This window comes from Muscardinus avellanarius (genome assembly GCF_963383645.1).
Source record: "Muscardinus avellanarius genome assembly, chromosome: 7".
NCBI lineage: Eukaryota > Metazoa > Chordata > Mammalia > Rodentia > Gliridae > Muscardinus > Muscardinus avellanarius.
Window position 1 is genome coordinate 21,403,569 of NC_137793.1, and position 18,386 is coordinate 21,421,954.

General features: G+C 36.2%; 1 protein-coding gene across 2 annotated transcripts; it reads left to right on the top strand.

Annotated features, from left to right (window-relative positions):
- Window positions 1-1,528: 1,528 nt before the first annotated feature.
- On the top strand, window positions 1,529-18,162 carry SPDL1 (spindle apparatus coiled-coil protein 1; the record flags this gene model as incomplete). Of its 2 annotated transcripts, XM_080699215.1 has the most annotated exons (11): window positions 1,529-1,684; window positions 5,474-5,650; window positions 7,592-7,786; window positions 8,412-8,561; window positions 8,657-8,755; window positions 8,842-8,952; window positions 10,523-10,663; window positions 11,833-11,936; window positions 12,723-12,910; window positions 15,258-15,588; window positions 18,015-18,162. In XM_080699215.1, the coding sequence occupies 11 exons, from the start codon at window positions 1,529-1,531 to the stop codon at window positions 18,160-18,162; spliced, it is 1,800 nt and encodes a 599-aa protein (XP_080555341.1). The 2 variants fall into 2 exon arrangements, with proteins under 2 accessions (XP_080555341.1, XP_080555340.1); XM_080699214.1 differs by lacking the exon at window positions 18,015-18,162 and having other exon boundaries at window positions 15,258-15,787.
- Window positions 18,163-18,386: the final 224 nt, after the last annotated feature.

Below are 18,386 nucleotides of genomic sequence, written 5' to 3' on the forward strand. Positions count from 1 at the left end.
TAGCTGGTAACCTTGGGGAAGTTATTCTTTCTATGACTCGTTAAGATCGCATGTTTAGCTAAGCACAGTGGGATATACCTGGAATCCCAGTACTTGGGAGCCGAGACAGGAGGATCGCAGGTTTGAGGCCAGCCTCAGCAACTTAGACCCTGTTTCAAAATATAAAATAAGAAAGGTTGGGGCATAAGTCAGAGGTAGAACATCCCTGAGTTCAATCCCCAGTACAAGACAAAACAAAAAAAGATTGCATGTTTATAATGGGGACATCCCTTTACCTTTTGGGGTTATTGAGAACATTCTACTAGTTGTTCAGGTCTGAACCTTGGAGGCATTTTTTTTTTTTTTTTACTTCTTTCTACATGCATCCGGCATTCCATATGCCAGAAAATCAGATTGGTGTTTCTTTCAAAATATATGCAGAATCTGGTCATCCCTCACCACCTACTACACTACTACCCTAGTCTGAAGCATTGCCTCACATGGTTGCATTGTCCCTGCTTCCAGTTTTGTTCCCTCCTAACTATTAAACATAGTGAAGTGATCTTTTGAAGATCTATTAGATCTGGACTTTGAGTGACTTCCCATTTCACACTTAGTAGAAGCCAGTCTCCTTACAATGTCCTGTCTAACCCTAGTTAGCTTTGACCTAAATTCTAGGTCGCTAGTTCCAATTATATCCTCTGTTGAATCTGAAGTGCCCAGAATAAAGCCTAACATACACTGCATTCAGGTAGTACTTATTGAATGCATGGCTACAGTGACCTGAGGTGTGGAGAAACACCTAATTTATGGCTCAGTGCTCTCTGAAGGCAAAGCTATTTCAGTCTGGCTTGGAGGCTCAGGAAAAATAGGAAAGAATAATGAGTGAGGTCGAGCTACAGTGGAGTGAACCTTTTGTCTTAGCTCGAAAATCTAGAATGAAAACAATGTCCTTTAATTGTTGTGAACATGGCTCTTTTACATGCCCTCTTAAGAAAAACTGTGATAATATTAGCGAGTCTGTTTTCAATTAATCAAATTCAGTATATTCAGGAAGATAACACTTGTGCAAAATGAGAAATGATATTCTTTGCTGTACCTTATAACCCTTATTCAAAGCTGCCGTTTTATATTCTAAGTAGCACTCATGAAACTATAAATTTTCTTGATTTCTTTCATTGTTCTTTTAACTTTAGCTGTGTGGAGAGTAACACAATTAGGAGAATAATCCTACTTTAGCAATTATGGACACTTAGCACACAACAAACAGTTGCCTGATGATGAAGTTCTTAGAAACAAAATTAAATCTGTTCTTCTTTCTGCTCTTTTTGATTTGATCTCAACTCAAGTAACAAAATTATCAGACCAATTCTTTCTTGCTCGTAGAACAAGAATGTAATTTAATCACTTATAATTCAGAAAAAAAAATTTGTACTGTATTTTTATGTGACAGTAGTATTGCATATATATGTTTCTTGTATTATTAATACCATGTGGAGTTTTTTGTTTAAGGTCACTTAATTGTATTTATTTAAAATAGGCTAAAACCATGGAGGCAGATATTGCTGATCTTCGAAGCAAGCTCAAAGAGGTTGAAAAAGAGCGACTAAAAGCTGCACAGTATGGTTTACAACTATTGGAGAGCCAAAGTGAATTGCAAAATCAATTGGATAAATGTCGTGGTGAGATGATAACCATGACTGAGGTAGGACTCTGAAATCCACTGTTTACAAGGATATGCTTAACTATCAAACTTCATTTTGTCTAGCAATTATTTATATTCTGTTCACTCCATCCCAGTTACAGGAATATGAACTAAATGAATTCCTAATATTCTTTCCAACCCAGTGGGCTCTGAGTTTCAAAAGTCAAGTTACGATTTGTCTCTTTACCACATTTACCACTAGGTTTTGTTTGTCCAATCTGCCTAGATGATCCTATTTCTAGCATCCTAATTCCCCATGACACTTCACCAAGTACATAGTTCTTCCCTGTGGTTAATTTTTTATGTATTTAGCTACCCACTTACGAACATCACAGACTTGACATAGAACAGTTAATTACCTTTCCACTAGACATTCTTCTTAGTTTATTTATTTAGTAAGTGTAATAGCACTCATCTAGTTGCTCGATACACAAACCTAGGGGTCTCACATTTAACCATTAACAAATTCTGAGCACTGTGACCTACAAAACATCTATGTAGCTACAACTACTCTAATTCAGACCATCTCTCTGTATGCCTTCTAACCAGGTGCCAGCTAACACTGCCATCCATTCCATTCATTCTAAACATAGCTGCCAAGGAGCATGGAACAAATGCACAGGAGATCATGTCTCCTTCTGTGGGAAAATTTGCACAAAGCTTTCAGTTACATACAATGAAATCCAAGCTCTCCTTTTGGGTTTGTGGATCCCTGTGCAATTTGACTTCTGCTTAACCTTTGATGTCATGTCAGACCACTTTTCCTTACTCTTTGCTATAGCAGTCCTGCCTTCCGTGTTTTCACTAGCTGCGTCCTCCTCTTGAGATGCTGTTCATCACCTACTACTCTCCATGCACAGAGTCCTCAAGCTTCAGGTTAAATGTCACCTTAGCAGAGAAGCCAACCCTGACTGTATAACGTAAAGTTACCACCATTCACTCCTAATCTTTGCAGTGCTGCTTATCTCCAGGATTGTAAACTCCCTAAGTGAGAATTTAGTTTTGTTCACTGCTGTGTACCTAATGCCTGTCACACAAATATTTATTGAGAAAATGAAAGTTTAATGTGGTGAATAGTAGTATATTTAAACTTGATTCTTGATATTGCAAATATAGCAAGTAAATAACTAATGACAACTCTTGTTTTTCCATGTAGTATTGTTCTTGCCCAAGAACTCAATACCTAGTCATGAAAGCAAAGTTTACAAATCTAACAGTAAAAAATAAATCATGCTATATAATTGTTTTGAGAAATAACTCAAGTTCAGATATTAGTTTAATAATAGTCTCTGTCGTCATTCTTAATAGAAGGGTTTTGGAAGGAATAATGTGAATGTTTCAGGTCCTTTTTTTGCTTTAATCTTCTCTATAAAAATACATACTCGTGTAAAGAAAATTATATATATTATATATATTATATATATTATATATATATTCTTTTTCTGTACTGGGAATTGAACCTAGGGGCAGTCTACCTCTGAGCTACCAAGCTACACCCCCAGCTCTATTTTTTTGTTTGTTTTTGTGGTACTGAGGATGGAACCCAGGAGCATTCAACCTCCAAGCTACACCCCCCCTGCCCTATTTTTTATTCTTTATTTTGAAACAGGGTCTTACTGAGTTACAAAGAGCCTCACTAAGTAGCTGAGGCTGCCCATGAACCGCGATCCTCCTGTCTCAGTCTCCCAAATGCTGGAATTGCAAGCATGTGTTAGCATGCCAGGCTCTGCCCTATTTTATTTTTGAAACAGGGTCTTGCTAGATTGATGAGAATCTTACTGCTTGCTGAGGACATCCTCGAACCTGCAATCCTGTCTCAGCCTCCCAAGCACTGGAATTAGAAGCATGCAATAGGACACCTGGCTTTTTAATCTTATGTTTTAAAGCTGTTGAAGTTTGAACTGATACCTTTCTAACTTTTCTGTTAGTAAGAAAAGCTCTATTAAATACTTTTGTTGCAGCAGTTTTTCATTCTGGTAGTCATTTTATAAACATACAGATAACTACATTCTGAAAGTAAGGGCCAATTCAGTGTGTCCCTTCTTTACCTAATCTATTCATTCATTTTGTTCAGAGCGACAAGTAGAGTGTCTCATTATCAAACTAATAAGACTCATTAGGAAAATTTAAAGGCCAGTAAATCTTTTACTTTTTTTCTACTAGTGCAGTTTACCTGGTACATTGACAACATACCACAGAGCACTCTTTACTTCCTTGATAGGACAGAGAAGCAGTTACCATCCCTCTAGCAGGGACTTTAACAAACAGTAGTCTGCCTCTTTGTCTGTAGTCTTAACTTTTTGTAGTTTTAGTTACCTCTGAACAACCACAATCCAAAGATATTACATGGAATAGTCCCCAAATAAATAGTAGACTTTAAATTGTGCCTGATTCTGAGCAGTGGAATAAAGTGTGGCGCCATCTACTCCATGCTGCCTGGGTGTGAACCATGATCCAGGATCATCTGACGCAGATGGGTCTTGCTGATGTATTGTCTGCGGTGGGAGTACTCACACCAATTCACAGCACCAGCTTCACTCACGCCACTCCGTCTCATCACTGAGGCCTTGTGTCACCTCACACCAGCATGGGAAGGGTGGGTGAGTTTAGTGTACAGTGAGAGAGTGTACAGGGAGAGAGACCACATTCATGCAACTCTGATTATAGTCTGTTGTTGTAACTGCTCTATTGTACTCTCTTTGCCTGGTTTAAAATTCAACTTTATCATAGGTATGTATGTATAGGAAAAAGTATATATGTGGGATTTGTTACTATTCTCAGTGTCCACTGGGGTTCCTGGAACATATCTCCTGCAGAAAAAATACAAATGACATCTGGTATTTTAAATAGTTATTCATTCCATTATATCTCATGCATCAGAGACATGTATTGCTACTACTTTAAAAACAACTTCAGGCATTGCCTCTTTCAGGAAGCTTGCTCCGAGCCTGCACTTGTCCTTAGTACCAATTACTATGACTTACTGTAATTGCTGAATGATGTGTTTGTTCCTCTAGACTCTGGTCTCCTTGAGGTCAGGCACCATCTTTATCTGTCAATTGAGTTTCTTAATCACGGAGCATATTTGGTAGGTTTTTTTTTTTTTTTTTTTTTCAGTTCTGGGAATGGAACCCAGGGACTTTCTACCTCTGAGCTACACTCCCAGACCTATTTTATATTTTATTTGGAAACAGAGTCTCACTAAGTTGCTGAGCCTGGCTTTGAACCTGTGCAATCCTCCTGTCTCAGCCTCCCAAGCGTGGGGAATACAAACGTGCGGCACCATGCCTGGCTGGTAAGTTCTTAATAAGTATGTGTGGAATAGATGGACGGATGAATGGTGAATGTCTCTGTTAAGAGTATCCCTAGGGCAGTCTTTCTGCTTTTTTGCTAACAAAAGTCTCTTTCCCTTTTCTCGTTCTTATTCTTTATGATACACATCAATGTGAGGTTATACTTGGATTTTGGGATCCAGAGATCCAGAGAATGCCTCCACCTGCTGCTTCTGTGTGTTAGCTACTAGGACACCAGAGAATACAGATTGGAAAGTGGTGACCCCATGCCTTTTCTAGGACCTGTACTAACTGCAGCTCCTGTAGTCTCAGAATGTACCTTAGGGGTTCATAAGACTGATTAGCTATGGAGTTATTCCAGTTTTTGCATGTGTCTTTTACTTGGGAAGCAGAAAATGCATGAAACAGAAAAAAAAAGTTGCCGGTAATAACTGATTGTATCTGATGACTTCAAGCAATTTTTATGTAATTGAATTGTAATTGAATCTATTTTCAGAATTATGAACAAGAAAAATATACTCTTCAGAGAGAGGTTGAGCTCAAGAGTCGAATGTTAGAGAGTTTGAGCTGTGAATATGAAGCTATTAAACAACAACAAAAAATGCAGCTGGAACAACTAAAAGAACAACTAAGCCGAAACCATGGACAGGAAGTGAACGAGCTAAAAAACAAGGTTTGGATATCTGTGTTTTCAGAGCAAAAATATCGCATGCTTACGCAGGCATCTATAAATATGAGAATGAAGGTTTTCTGAAGTACCAAGTATGCAAAATAACCAAGATCAGGTTCTCGATCATCTTTATGTTGAAAGTGAAGACACTGAGAATCAAGAACTTCTTAAGAGACGTGTATAAATCATAGCCTCCCGCTTACATTTTTAAAATCATAACTGGGCATTTGTGGTAGAGTTGGCGCAGCGGCCAGCATGGGCTCCTTGGTGCATGGCAAGGCCGTCTCCTTGTGGGACGCTAGCCCCTCACCTGTACTGCAGTTCGTGCTGTGCTCTGTTCTGCAGCACAAACCAGCAGTTCCTTATAGTACTATCGGGATTGATGCCTTAGATTTGTTGATTGAAGAAAAACATATGATCTAGTTTTCATAACACAGTTATGAGGGAGGTATCATTATTATCTCTATGTTACAGACGAGAAAGTCAGTGTTTATTAGACTGAGTAAATTGGAGAAAGTAAGAGCTAGAAATTGTCAGTCATGGTTTAAATTAAGGCCATCCGACCCCCAAACCTGTTACTGAATCCCAGTACTTAATCTAATGAAATAGCCCATACTGGCTCTGTTTTAAACATAAATACAAAATAGACAACTGTTAAGTGATGCTCATTTCCTTTAGGCACTCTTGACTATCCACTGCCTTCAGATTGTTTCTTAAGGAATCCAGTTCTTTTACCATGGCTCCTCTTTTTTTTTTTTTTTTTTTTTTTGGACAGTATTAGGGATTGAACCTAGGGGTATTCTACCTCCAAGCTATACTCCCAGCCCTATATTTTATACTTTATTTTGAAACAGGGTCTCACTGAGTTACAAAGGGCCTCACTAAATAGCTTATGCTGTCTGTGAACCATGATCCTCCTGTCTCAGCCTTCCGAATGTTGGGATTACAAGCATGTGCCACTATACCCGGCTACCATGGCTCCTCTTGGTGTAGAGTGCAGACTTTTCCAGACCCCTCTCTACCAAAACTTGCTTGATTTTTCTGTTTTCTCAGAAGTCTGTTTTCCAATTTGCAGTTGTTTATGTAGCACGTTCTAAGATTTTTCTGTGTATCACCTATATACAATTGCCTTAATTTTTTATTAACTCTTTTAAAATGTTTCCCTAATTTTAAGTAATGATATCAATGAAATCATATGTTTTGAGCTGTTTTAATTTTTCTTAATATGTAGTAAAACAAACATAACTAAATACTGCTTTGTATAATACAGAGTCATATTGAATGCAGTGCTGACTGTAATCTAGCATTCTGAAACTAATAAGATTGGAGACATTGATGGCCAATAATGAAACATTTTTTCCCCACATGTTTTTTTTTTAACAGTAGCTTTCATTACTTAAACAAATATAGTGATATAGGGAATATTCAGGGACCAAAGCAAGACCAACTAGAGGTGATTTTAGACTATTTTTTTTTGTAGAGCAAAGAATAATCTGACAGTTTTATTGATGTTCTTGAAGAACTTGTGCCAAAAGTTTCATGTTTTATTCAATATCTTTCTTTTATTTTTCATATATCATTCATCAGTAAGTTCTAAGAAGCTGGCCTACAAGACTTTAATATAGGTGACTGCTACTGTAGTTGAGACCACCACCATCTCTCCCCTGCCTTGCTGCGGTAGCCTCTAACGAAGTTGCCTGTTCCCAACATCACTGCCCGCACCGTCCATTTTTACACGGCAGCCTTTAAGTTCCTTCTAAGGAATCTAAACCTATTCTGATTACTACTAGTTTAGATTGTTTCTGTGTTTATATTACCTTGTTTCAAATAGGGAACTCTAATATTTTCTCATAAAGAAGCTTGAATTACCCAGTAATGTTTTACAGAAAGAAAATACCTTTTGATTTATATGTTTTGTTGTTGTTTTCTGTTTTTGCATTTTAGATAGAAAAACTGAAAGCAGAGTTGGATGAAGCAAGGCTTAGTGAAAAGCAGCTGAAACACAGAGTAGACCACCAGAAGGAACTCCTCTCTGATAAGTCAGAGGAGATACGGATCATGTCTGAGCGTGTGCATGAAAGCATGTCTTCAGAGATGCTGGCTCTGCAGGTTGAACTGTCTGAAACGGAAAATACGAAGGTAATTTTTTAACATGTTTTCTCAGGTGTTATTTTTCTCTTTTGCACATTTTTACATGATTTTACAGTAATTCTTATGTGCTCATTTGAAGGCTGAAAAGTTTTTTTTTTTTTTTTTTACCTAACTTTGATCTAACCAAACAGAAAATATTTTATAGGTTATTTAAGTGGATTGGTTCATCTATAAACAGCTTTAGGACACATTATGTAAGGCAGATTTTACCTTTAGATTAAAGAAACCACTGGAAGAATTAAGAGGCATTTACTCTGATCCTAGTTTGTGTCATAATACCTCAATATAAAATAGCCCAGTATAAAAGCTGAAATCAAGTGGAAGTTGAAATTCAGATGAACACAGGTTTTTCATTCCAGACTATAGGTAATTAAAAATTAAAGCTATAAATTAATAGAAAGATGGGGGCTCCATTTGGGGGGGAGCTCTAGAGCCTTTTATTTGGTTCTCTGCTGAAAAAATTAGTAATTTAAAAAATTTTAATATGTACCTGACACTCCTTGACAAATTCTTTAGTTTTAGTTTGAGTGTGAAGCAACATTGATACTTGAGCTGAGCAGCTGCTAAGTGAATGTTTATTCACGACAGTTCTTTTTCAATTCCTGTTGATTAGACAACCCTCAAAAAAGAAGTGAATGAACTACAGTGCAGACAGGAACAACTAGAACATCTTAATACTAACTTAATGCGCCAGATAGAGCGTCTTAAAGAAGAAAAAGAAGAGCGGGAGAAAGAAGCAGTATCTTACTATAATGCCTTAGAGGTATTATAATTACAGTAATATATTTTCAAATTATTTTAAGTTGCTTTCTTGCTAATCAGATCTTTATTAGCTAAATTGTTTTCTTTTGAGTTTAGAAAGCTCGTGTAGCAAATCAAGATCTTCAGGTGCAGTTGAACCAGGCACTCCAGCAAGCTTTGGATCCCAATAGTAAAGGCAACTCTTTGTTTGCAGAGGTATTTATTAGCATTCTCATGATTGAGTTGATTGAATTGGCATTTCATTTGCTGCAAGAACAACTAAACATGTCACTGTATTCAAGGTGGAAGATCGGAGAGTAGCAATGGAGCGCCAGCTTATCAGTATGAAAGTCAAGTATCAGTCGCTGAAGAAGCAGAATGCATTTAATAGAGAACAGATGCAGAGAATGAAGGTATAAAATGATCCTACTAAATGTTTTATTAAATATACTTGTATTAGCATACATAAATGTATCAAAGAAACCATTTGTTCCTTCAGGGAGTATACTTAAATAATCTTTCTAGAACTGCATGATTTTTAAAAATCTCGGTATTTGAAAATTGATTAGGCTGGGCATGGTGGCGTATGCTTGGGAGGCTGAGACAAGAGGATCATGCATGTTTGAAGCCAGCCTCAGATTCTTAGTGAGACCCTGCTTCCAAATAAAATATAAAAAAAATAGGTCTAGGAGTGTAGCCTGGAGGTAGAAAGCCCCTTGGTTCCATCCCAAGTACCACTAAACAAATAAATAAATAAAATTAGATCCTTTTATGTTTTTGAAAAATTAATCTTGGAAAAGTAGAAGTATATTTAGAAGTTGTCGATTGCTTTAATGGTTGCTCACTAATTTTGCCAAAGAATTAGGTATAAATCTTTCTTTGTAAAGTGGGGGCAAAAAGGAATTTAAACATTTTTATTTCTTGTTCTTAGCCTAGTGTCTTTCTGAGGCTATGTTTTCTACTTCAACTAAAACTAGCTCACCATTTCTCACTTTTTTCATGAAGGCTTATTTTAGACCAAAATATGAACTATTCATGGTCTCCTTTTCTTACAGCTCCTCAAGCATGTAGGCCCTTTAGAACTTAAGGGTTTTGTTGGTCTTCATACCATCCACATGAAAGATAACAGAAAAACTCATGGGAGTCTAGAAAGATTCCAGGGTTATACCTCTCTTTAGAATCTTGATCATGATCTCTTGTCCCTGATGCACATAAGGTGATACTCGAGACCTTCAGTGGTCTTCTTCCTTTTATCCAGGATAGTAGTTTTACCCAGGAAATGGGAACGGTCACAGATTAAACTTGGGAGTTAGATAAACTTGATGGAATCATAGATCTATTACTTGCTACTGGTGTGATCTTGGACATGTATTTTAACTTTTGAGAGCATCTAAACCATTACCTCATCTAAAAAGTAGATGATAGATAGAACTGCCTCTTAGAATTGTCCTGGGATTAAAGTATAGACAAATATTTACATGTTGCTTCCCATTCTTGTCATTTGCAAACCTCTTGTTTGTGACTGAGGAGCTTAATAATTTTATCCAATTAATTAAAGCTAATTAAAATGTTCAAGAAATCCCATCACAACTTTAGTGAGTTAGCACTGTATATATGTATGTATGTGTGTGTGTGTGTGTGTGTGTGTGTGTGTGTATAATGTATAATGTATATAATGAGTATCAGGCAGCATATGCCTAGATGTTAAAAAGAGACACTTCCAGACACAGTCATGCAGTTCAATTTTATATTTCATAAAAGTAAATAATTGTATTGGAGACTTTAGATATTGTTAAAAAGTATTCAAAATAAATACTCAGAATTAGCCTATGACAAAGCTTACTAATATATAGCTTTAAATTGTTAGGCTAGAAATAGATGGCTTCCACAAAGAGTAATAAGTAATATAATAAAAATGTGATTTAAACCAGAGATATGCTTATCAGACTATCTCATTCATTTTATTGGGGGGCTATTTTTTAGCTACAAATTGCTACATTGCTACAAATGAAAGGATCTCAAACTGAATTTGAGCAGCAGGAACGGTTGTTTGCCATGTTGGAGCAGAAGAATGGTGAAATAAAACATCTTTTAGGTGAAATTAGAAATCTGGAGAAATTTAAGGTATGTGTAATACTTTTAAAAGATGCAGCCAAATTTTTATTTGAATTTATTAATATTTTTAACTTAAACAGATTTCTTTATTATATAGTCACTGAGGTGCAAAGGGCCTCACTGAGTAGCTGAGGCTGTCTGCGAACCCGGATCCTCCTGTCTCAGCCTCAAATGCTGGGATCACACGCGTGCGCCACCACGCCCGGCTTCTGTTCCGTTTATTGTAGAGATTTTGTAATACTTTTATTCCCTACCGTCGTCTTTCTCTTTCATTGTTTTCTTGGCTCTTCTCACATGTTTGTTTTTTCACTGTGAACATCTTGCCTGACACCAAAAAGAGAGTATTGGTATTTTTATTAGTATTGCATTATATTTATAAATTTAATTACATTAGGGAGTATTGATATCTTTTCGTTAACCTTCAGTGAAAGGTTAAAGTCTATAACTGACAGACTTGCAAATGTTAATAACCTAGGCATTCTGAATTGTAGTCTATCATAAAATGTTAAGTTTATGTAACTGTTGCTATATTTTATAAAAGCTGCTGAAATGACTACAATGGTAATTAAATTAATAATGTCATTTGATAGGTATATTTGGTCCATTATTGGGCTCAGCATTATACATAGAATATTATTATCTTCAGGAGTTTTCTTTCTAACTTATAACCTCTGAAATTATTTCCAAGTTTTTAAATAGATTTGCTTTTTTTCCCCTAAAGGAATGTTTAGAGTTTACACAAGGATATCATGAAAGTAATGCCAAAAATGCCTTCTAGAATCTCCTATTTTTCATATTTTTCCTTTTTATGGCTTTGTCAGAAAGTCTGGAGTTCAACCCAGCAAGCATTTCCTTCTTTCATTTTGAAAGCCAGGAGGGGGAATCTAAGGCATATGTGTGGTTGGAAGTATAAGCTGTAGTAGCGTGAGTCAGATCTGCATTTCGATTCTTTCTTCTTGATTTACTCCCTGTGGCACCTTGAGCTACCTTCCCTATCTGTGAAAAAAGAGCAGCGATTCTTCTGCTGAGGAAGATAAATGAGTTAAGTGGGTAGTTTTTAGCAGAATACCAACCAAAGGATGAGTGCTTAAGAAGTGATGGCTGCTATGTCATTAACAAATATGCAGTAACCTAATTTGTAATTTATCTTAAGTAAGAAGAATTTTTGTTTTCTTTAGACATTATATGAAAGTGTGGAATCTAAACCTTCAGCCAACTCTGGTGTTCTGGAAGATAACACCTATTACACAGATTTACTTCAACTAAAGCTTGATAACTTAAAGTAAGTATCTGGTTTGATGCTGGGAAGGATGAAGACTTTTCACTTGCTTACAATAGGTAGTATTACAAAGCCAAAGCTTTTAGGCCCTTTGTACTCTGGTTGTACAAAGGTGTCCCCATAGTAAAGGTTACATCTTGATATCCAAGCATTGCTTATTAAAATGATGGCACCACCCAGAGATGAGGAAGGAAGAATGTGATTGTTTTAGTTTATGAATTTATAAGTCTTAAAAATAATCAATCACCAAGAAAAAATAATGTTAGTGACAACAATTTTTGTTTTCAAATTGCCACAAGAAATTACCAGAAATAAAATCAATAAAAATGCCTTTGTGCAGTACATGAGTTTTGTGGGAGATAGAATTTTTTTGTGATTATTGAAAAGTACTTTCAGTAAATAATTGGACATTTTTATTTCTTTGTGTTTAGCTTTTTAGATTGATAAGTGGAAAGGACTATTATTATAATCCAAATTCTTTATGTCAGGTAATTTAAAACTTATAAGGAATTTATGCAGGCATAAACTTGGAAAAGAATAGTTTCTCCCTTTGTCCTTTTCCTTTAAAGAATGCATGAATTTTTTTTTTTTTTTTTGCGGATGTGAGGTACTGTTGCTAAACCTTATATTTAAACCTTATTTTAATTGTTTATTGTTTCTTTGTTACTAATCCCCTGAGAAATATATTTTTAGCTAAGTATTTAAATACAAAATAAAATATTTTTACCATGTTTTTTTATATTATATATTGTTTTAGTACTCCTTGGTTCTCTTTTTATGTTATTGTAGCAAAGAAAATGAAAACACGAAAGGTGAACTGTCCATACAGCGAATGAAGGCATTGTTCGAGAGCCAGCGGGCTCTGGATATTGAACGAAAACTCTTTGCCAATGAAAGATGCCTCCAGCTTTCGGAAAGTGAAAACATGAAACTGAGAGCCAAATTGGATGAGCTAAAGCTGAAGTACGAACCTGAAGGTTTGTACTTTTCATGTTTGCTTTGAGACTGCGCGCACCTCTGAGAAAAGTACATGAGCATTTTTTTCTTACTATAGCTTTTAACAAATCTTATTACAAACTAATTTGTGATTATATAGCTATAGTTAATAAAGCGAATTTGCTCCTGCAAAATATGTAGTTAATTTTAAGGAGAACTGGGTATGTGTGGATATAGTATGTCTTCTTTTTAGATGTCTCACTTCATCATGCTCTGTAGTAGAAATTTGACAGTTGAGGCTTTTCCAAAGAAGACGACACCATGTTAGGTCACACTAAACAGTTAACTTGTTGAAGCAGCTAATGTTGAGAGCCACGCTAATTAGGATTGTCTACAGAAACTGTGATCAGAGGCTTAGGTGTAAATGCTCATTCTTCCCTCTAAACAAAGTCTGGAAGAGGCATTCTAGGACTGGGGAAGCACTGTGTGTGTCAGGACTCAGCATCCTTACGTGTTGCTGGTCTGCTGCCCTCCCAGTGAGCAAAATCTTGTCATGTGGACACACCTGCCACAGTAGGCTGGTTATGCAGTCTTGAGTTGCAGGGGCCATGTTTCCAACTAAATATTGGGAATTCTAATTTTTTAATTTACACATAGTAACTTGACATCTTTATGGAGTACAATGTGATGTTTCCATACATATACACATTGTGTGATGATCAAATCAGGGTAATGAGCATATCTACCATATTAAGCATTTATTATTTCTTTGTTGTGAGAACATTCTCAACTTTTACAAAATCAACCTTTTTTAGATTCTTCAGATGAATGCAATTATGTAGTGTTTGCCTTTTTGTGCTTGCCTTATTTTACTTAATATAAGGTCTGACAGGCTGATTTCAAATTGTTACAAATGCCAAGACTTCATTTTTTATGGCTGGATATATTCTGTTGTGTATCTATCCTGTGTTTTCTTTGTCCGTTTATTTATTGGTGGCCATTGAAGTTGACCTCATATCCCAGCTATTTAGTATAGTGCTGTAATAAACATGGAGTGATGTCTCTTCAATTTACTGATTTCATTTGGATATATACCTAGTAGTGAGATTGCTGGCTCACATGGTAGAACTGTTTTTTTAAGTTTTTAAGGAGCTTCTATACTGTTTTCCGTAGTAAATATACAAATTTATATTCCCAATAACTGTGTGACAGTTCTGTCTTCCCCATACCCTCAATAGCGTTTGTTGTTTTTTTGGTTTTGGGATACATACTAGCCATTCAAACTGAGGTGAAGTGATACCTCATTGTGGTTTTGATTTGCATTCCCCTTACATTTAGTGGTGCCACGTAGGTTTTCATAAACCTCTTGACTATAGTTTTGTCTTTTTTTTAACAAATGTTTGTTCAGGTCCTTTGCCCATTTAAATTGGATTATTTGGGAAGGGTTACTGTTGATTTTCTTGGGTATCTAACAGATACTACATGTAAACATTTTGTCAGGTGTGTTATCTGCAAATATTTTCTTCCATTCTTTACACTTTGTTTTGCTTTTTCTGCAGTGCAGAAGCTTTTAAGTTTGATAACAATCTCGTGTTTGTTTTTGCTTTTGAGTTACTATGTAAAACTGGGGGTGGTACCTGTTGTAGGAATTAGATTCTGAAATAGGCACAAATCACCAGTATTCAGAGTTTGACTTATTCTTTTCATTTAATCCTGTAACATAATACTGAGTTAAAGAGGGTGATTTTAATTCCCATTTTATAGATTAAGAAAATAAAATGCAAGAAGGTTAAATATTTCCCAGAGTTGCCTACCTACTGAGTGTGAGGCTTGAACCTGGCTGCTGCATCTCTGTAAGCCTAGGTCTCCAGGAAGAGCTGAGGTTTTATGGGCCACTCCCTTCAGTGTGTGTATCAAAACCACCAAAAGAGGACGTTCTGCTCATTCCTTGAGTTTTTGAATTGAGTTCCCAAGGAAAAACTTAAGAGTCGAATATACTTTAAAGGATATGGTTAAGCTGAGCATGGTGTCGCACACCTGTAATCCCAGTATTTGGGAGGCTGAGAAAGGAGGTTTGAGGCTGCCCCGCCAATTTACATAAATAAATAAATAAATAGGGCCGGGGGTGTAGCTTAGAGGGAGAAAGCCCCTGAGTTCAATCCCCAATACCAAAATAATAATAATAATAATAATAATAATAATAATAATAATAGATTCAGTTAATAGAGTATGGAAAAAGGACAAAAGAAACAAAACAATATTTCAACAAGATGATCACCAGGTTTGCAAAGAATAGGAAACAGGAAAAGTATACATATAACTTGTTCTGCTTTCTAGAGTTGATTGTTTTTATTCACTGACTGGATTTTTAATGGTTTTTATTCTCAGAGAAAATTGAAGTGCCAGTACTCAAAAAGAGGCGAGAGGTGCTACCTGTGGATATAACCACCGCTAAAGATGTATGTGTCAACAGTGCTATCGGGGAAGAAGCTTCTAGATTCTTACCTCAGAAAGAGGAGACACAGTCCTGTCTTAACCATTCAGAAGATAATAGCATACCTTTAGAAACAAACACACCTGTGACCAGTCTCCCTCTGCATAAAAATCTGCCTGTGGATATGCAGCCAAAGAAGGAAAAGAAGTGTGTGAAGCTCGCAGACACTCCAGCTGACGCGGATGCCGAGAGTGAAAGCAGCGGGAACGCGCCCGGCTCACCCAGGTCAGTGTCCTCTCTCCCTCCAGGCAGCGCGCAGGCCTCTCCACCTTTCCTCTCTCGCTGCACGAACTATGCTGTTTGCTTCTTTGTCTATCTTCTTAGTATTGCATGCAGTGTGATTTTCCAGTTTCATCTGCCTACCTTCAACTTTTCCAAAACTTTAAGAAAGACTAAAATGATTGCAAGAGGAAAGGACTCCTGAATCAGGGAGTCATATTAGAAAGTTACATGTCTCAGCTTGGTGAAACAGAAATAACACAGTCTAATATATCTGTGAGTGTTTTGCTGGTTTAAATAAATGTGCTGTTATTTTTCTCCTGCTTCAAGAGTGTCCATGAAAAAGAATCAGGTTCCCTTCTCAAAAGGCTTTCCAGTATTCTCAAGACATTAGCTTAGAAAATTAGGTGAAATTTTCAATGGCTTTTGATGCTGTTTATAATAAGCCTTCAGAATAGGCTTTGGTATATATATTTTGACATTTTAAAATATCAAAGCTAATTTATTTTCATTTTTTTTCCCAAACCTTCAAAGCCTGAAGTTTCTGCATAATTGAATTTGTGACTAACAGAGGAAGTGTCTGACATGTGTATCTGAGGGAATTAATGTTCTAAGGGTTAAGGAATAAAAATAATAGAAGTAAGAAGGTAAGAGAAAGTGAATGGAGGGAAGGGTATGTAACTGGCTGAAGCTAGAATTCTGGATGTGTACAACAGGCTCAAGGATGAGATAAAAAAAAGTGGATGAGAAAATGGAGAAGGCAAAAATAAAGAGATGAAGGATGCTTACAGTCAATGCAGTGGTAAATGTACTTAAAATAAGTATCTTTAGACCTTTAAAAAAACTTGTTTTCTTCATGGTCTGAAGATTGAACCCAGGAACATTCTACCTCTGAGCTACACTCCCAGCTCTATTTTTTTTTTTTTTTTTTTTTTTTGAAACAGGGTCTCACTAAGTCGCAGAGGGCCTTTCTTACATAAGTTGCTGAGGCTGTCTGTGAACCTGCAATCCTCCTTTCTTAGCTTTCCAAATACTGGGATTACAGGTGTGCACCACCACATCCAGATAAAAATTAAGCTTATTAATGTCACAATAGGGAGGATATAGCAGTAGCTAGTTTGGATTGTCTCCAGTGAAATATTTTTGAGGTACAACTAGGGCTGCATCAGTCTCAGAGAAAAAGGTACAGAATCAAGGCATTTACTAATGTGCATTTGATGTAAATAGTTAAGACATAGCCAACCTTATGTAGAAAGACCTCTTTGTTTTCAGTGCTACTAAATGTAGTTCTCATAATGACAAAACAATATTAGCTGCTGCTGTTGTTATAAGAAATATTAACTTATTACCCCTTTTCTCAAGTTTTTGTATAATGTTATAACTTACAAGTCACATAAAATAAAGCTGATACCCTTAAGGAAAGTAACTTCAAATGGGTAAAACCTGGCAGGTACACATGGTTCCCAAAAGTTCTGAAATGATTCAGCAGCATATGCTTGTTTATCTGTGATGCACTGTGTAAGTGTGCTTGACCAATATATATTCCTGGAGATGAGTTTCCAGACAGTGCAGACCATGCTATCTCTGATGCCGTCATTTCTTTCTCTGCCCTTTTTGCTTGAAAAAAATAAAAACTCCAATGTATGTAGTTGTTTGACTAAATTGCACATTGGAAAAGCTTTGCCTTGCTAGTTAAACAAAAACAAATAAAATACTAGTAAAACATTTGTTTTTGTGTGTGTATGTGTGTGAGTCCATCTGCTAACTTAAGATGTTTCCAACCTTTTGTTTTCTGCATGCTTAACCTAAACACTTAATCTGGAGATAACTTTGTAACAATAAAGATGGGTTTTATTGGAAACTTCACTGTTGCATGCTTTATAAATGTAATTGATGCTTTTCTAATGAATTTTTACTTGTCTTTTTTAGTATATACTCACTGCTTAGATTTTCTTTATTATTTTGCTAGTTGAAACTCAGTTTGAGGGGTTTTTGTTTGCTTTTTTGTTTGTATGAGATAAATAGACATCAGTTTATGCAGCTCAGGATCCCATGTTATTTTTATTTTGTGTTTAGCATTTTGTATGTCATGTTAAAAATATTGCAGCACCCCTTTAATTTTTCTGTTGTGGTCTTTTTGTGATAGACAGCCCATCATATTTAATTGTTTAATTTTGGCTTTGCCATGTCTTTTTATCAAACTTAAGGAGATTTGTTAGACATTTTAAAAACTTAAATCTTTTGGTATAAAACAGTTCTTTTAGAGTCATTTAGTATTCTTAATGGTATTGGAATCCACTGTAATTTTTTTTCTTATTTCATTTCTTAAAAATAGCACCATGCCTCATTGGAGGTCCATTTTACTAGAGGTTTGTTTCTTTCGTTTTTCTTAATTTTATTTGAATTCAGAGTGGATACTTTAATGCCTGTAGGTTAGCTGCTGGATCAAGGCTTCAAACAGAAGTTAAAGAAGGGAAAGAAACTACAAGCAAATTGGAAAAGGAAACTTGTAAGAAATCACACCCTATACTGTATGTGTCTTCCAAATCAACTCCAGAGACCCAATGCCCCCAGCAATAAAGACTTATCTCTGATAAGAGTGAGGTTCTGCTTGCCCAAACGTCCTGGTGGAGCTTAGTTAAACTGTTTTTATATGAATAACGCTGCCTTGTGGAATATTTGACACCACTCATTGTGCCAAGATCTGGCATTTTCCTGCTTCTTTGACCAAGTGTTCAAAACTGGGCTGTGATTCAGCCTGGAATTTGTCAAGTGGTGACCCTTTGTGGAGTTTCTGTGAATCA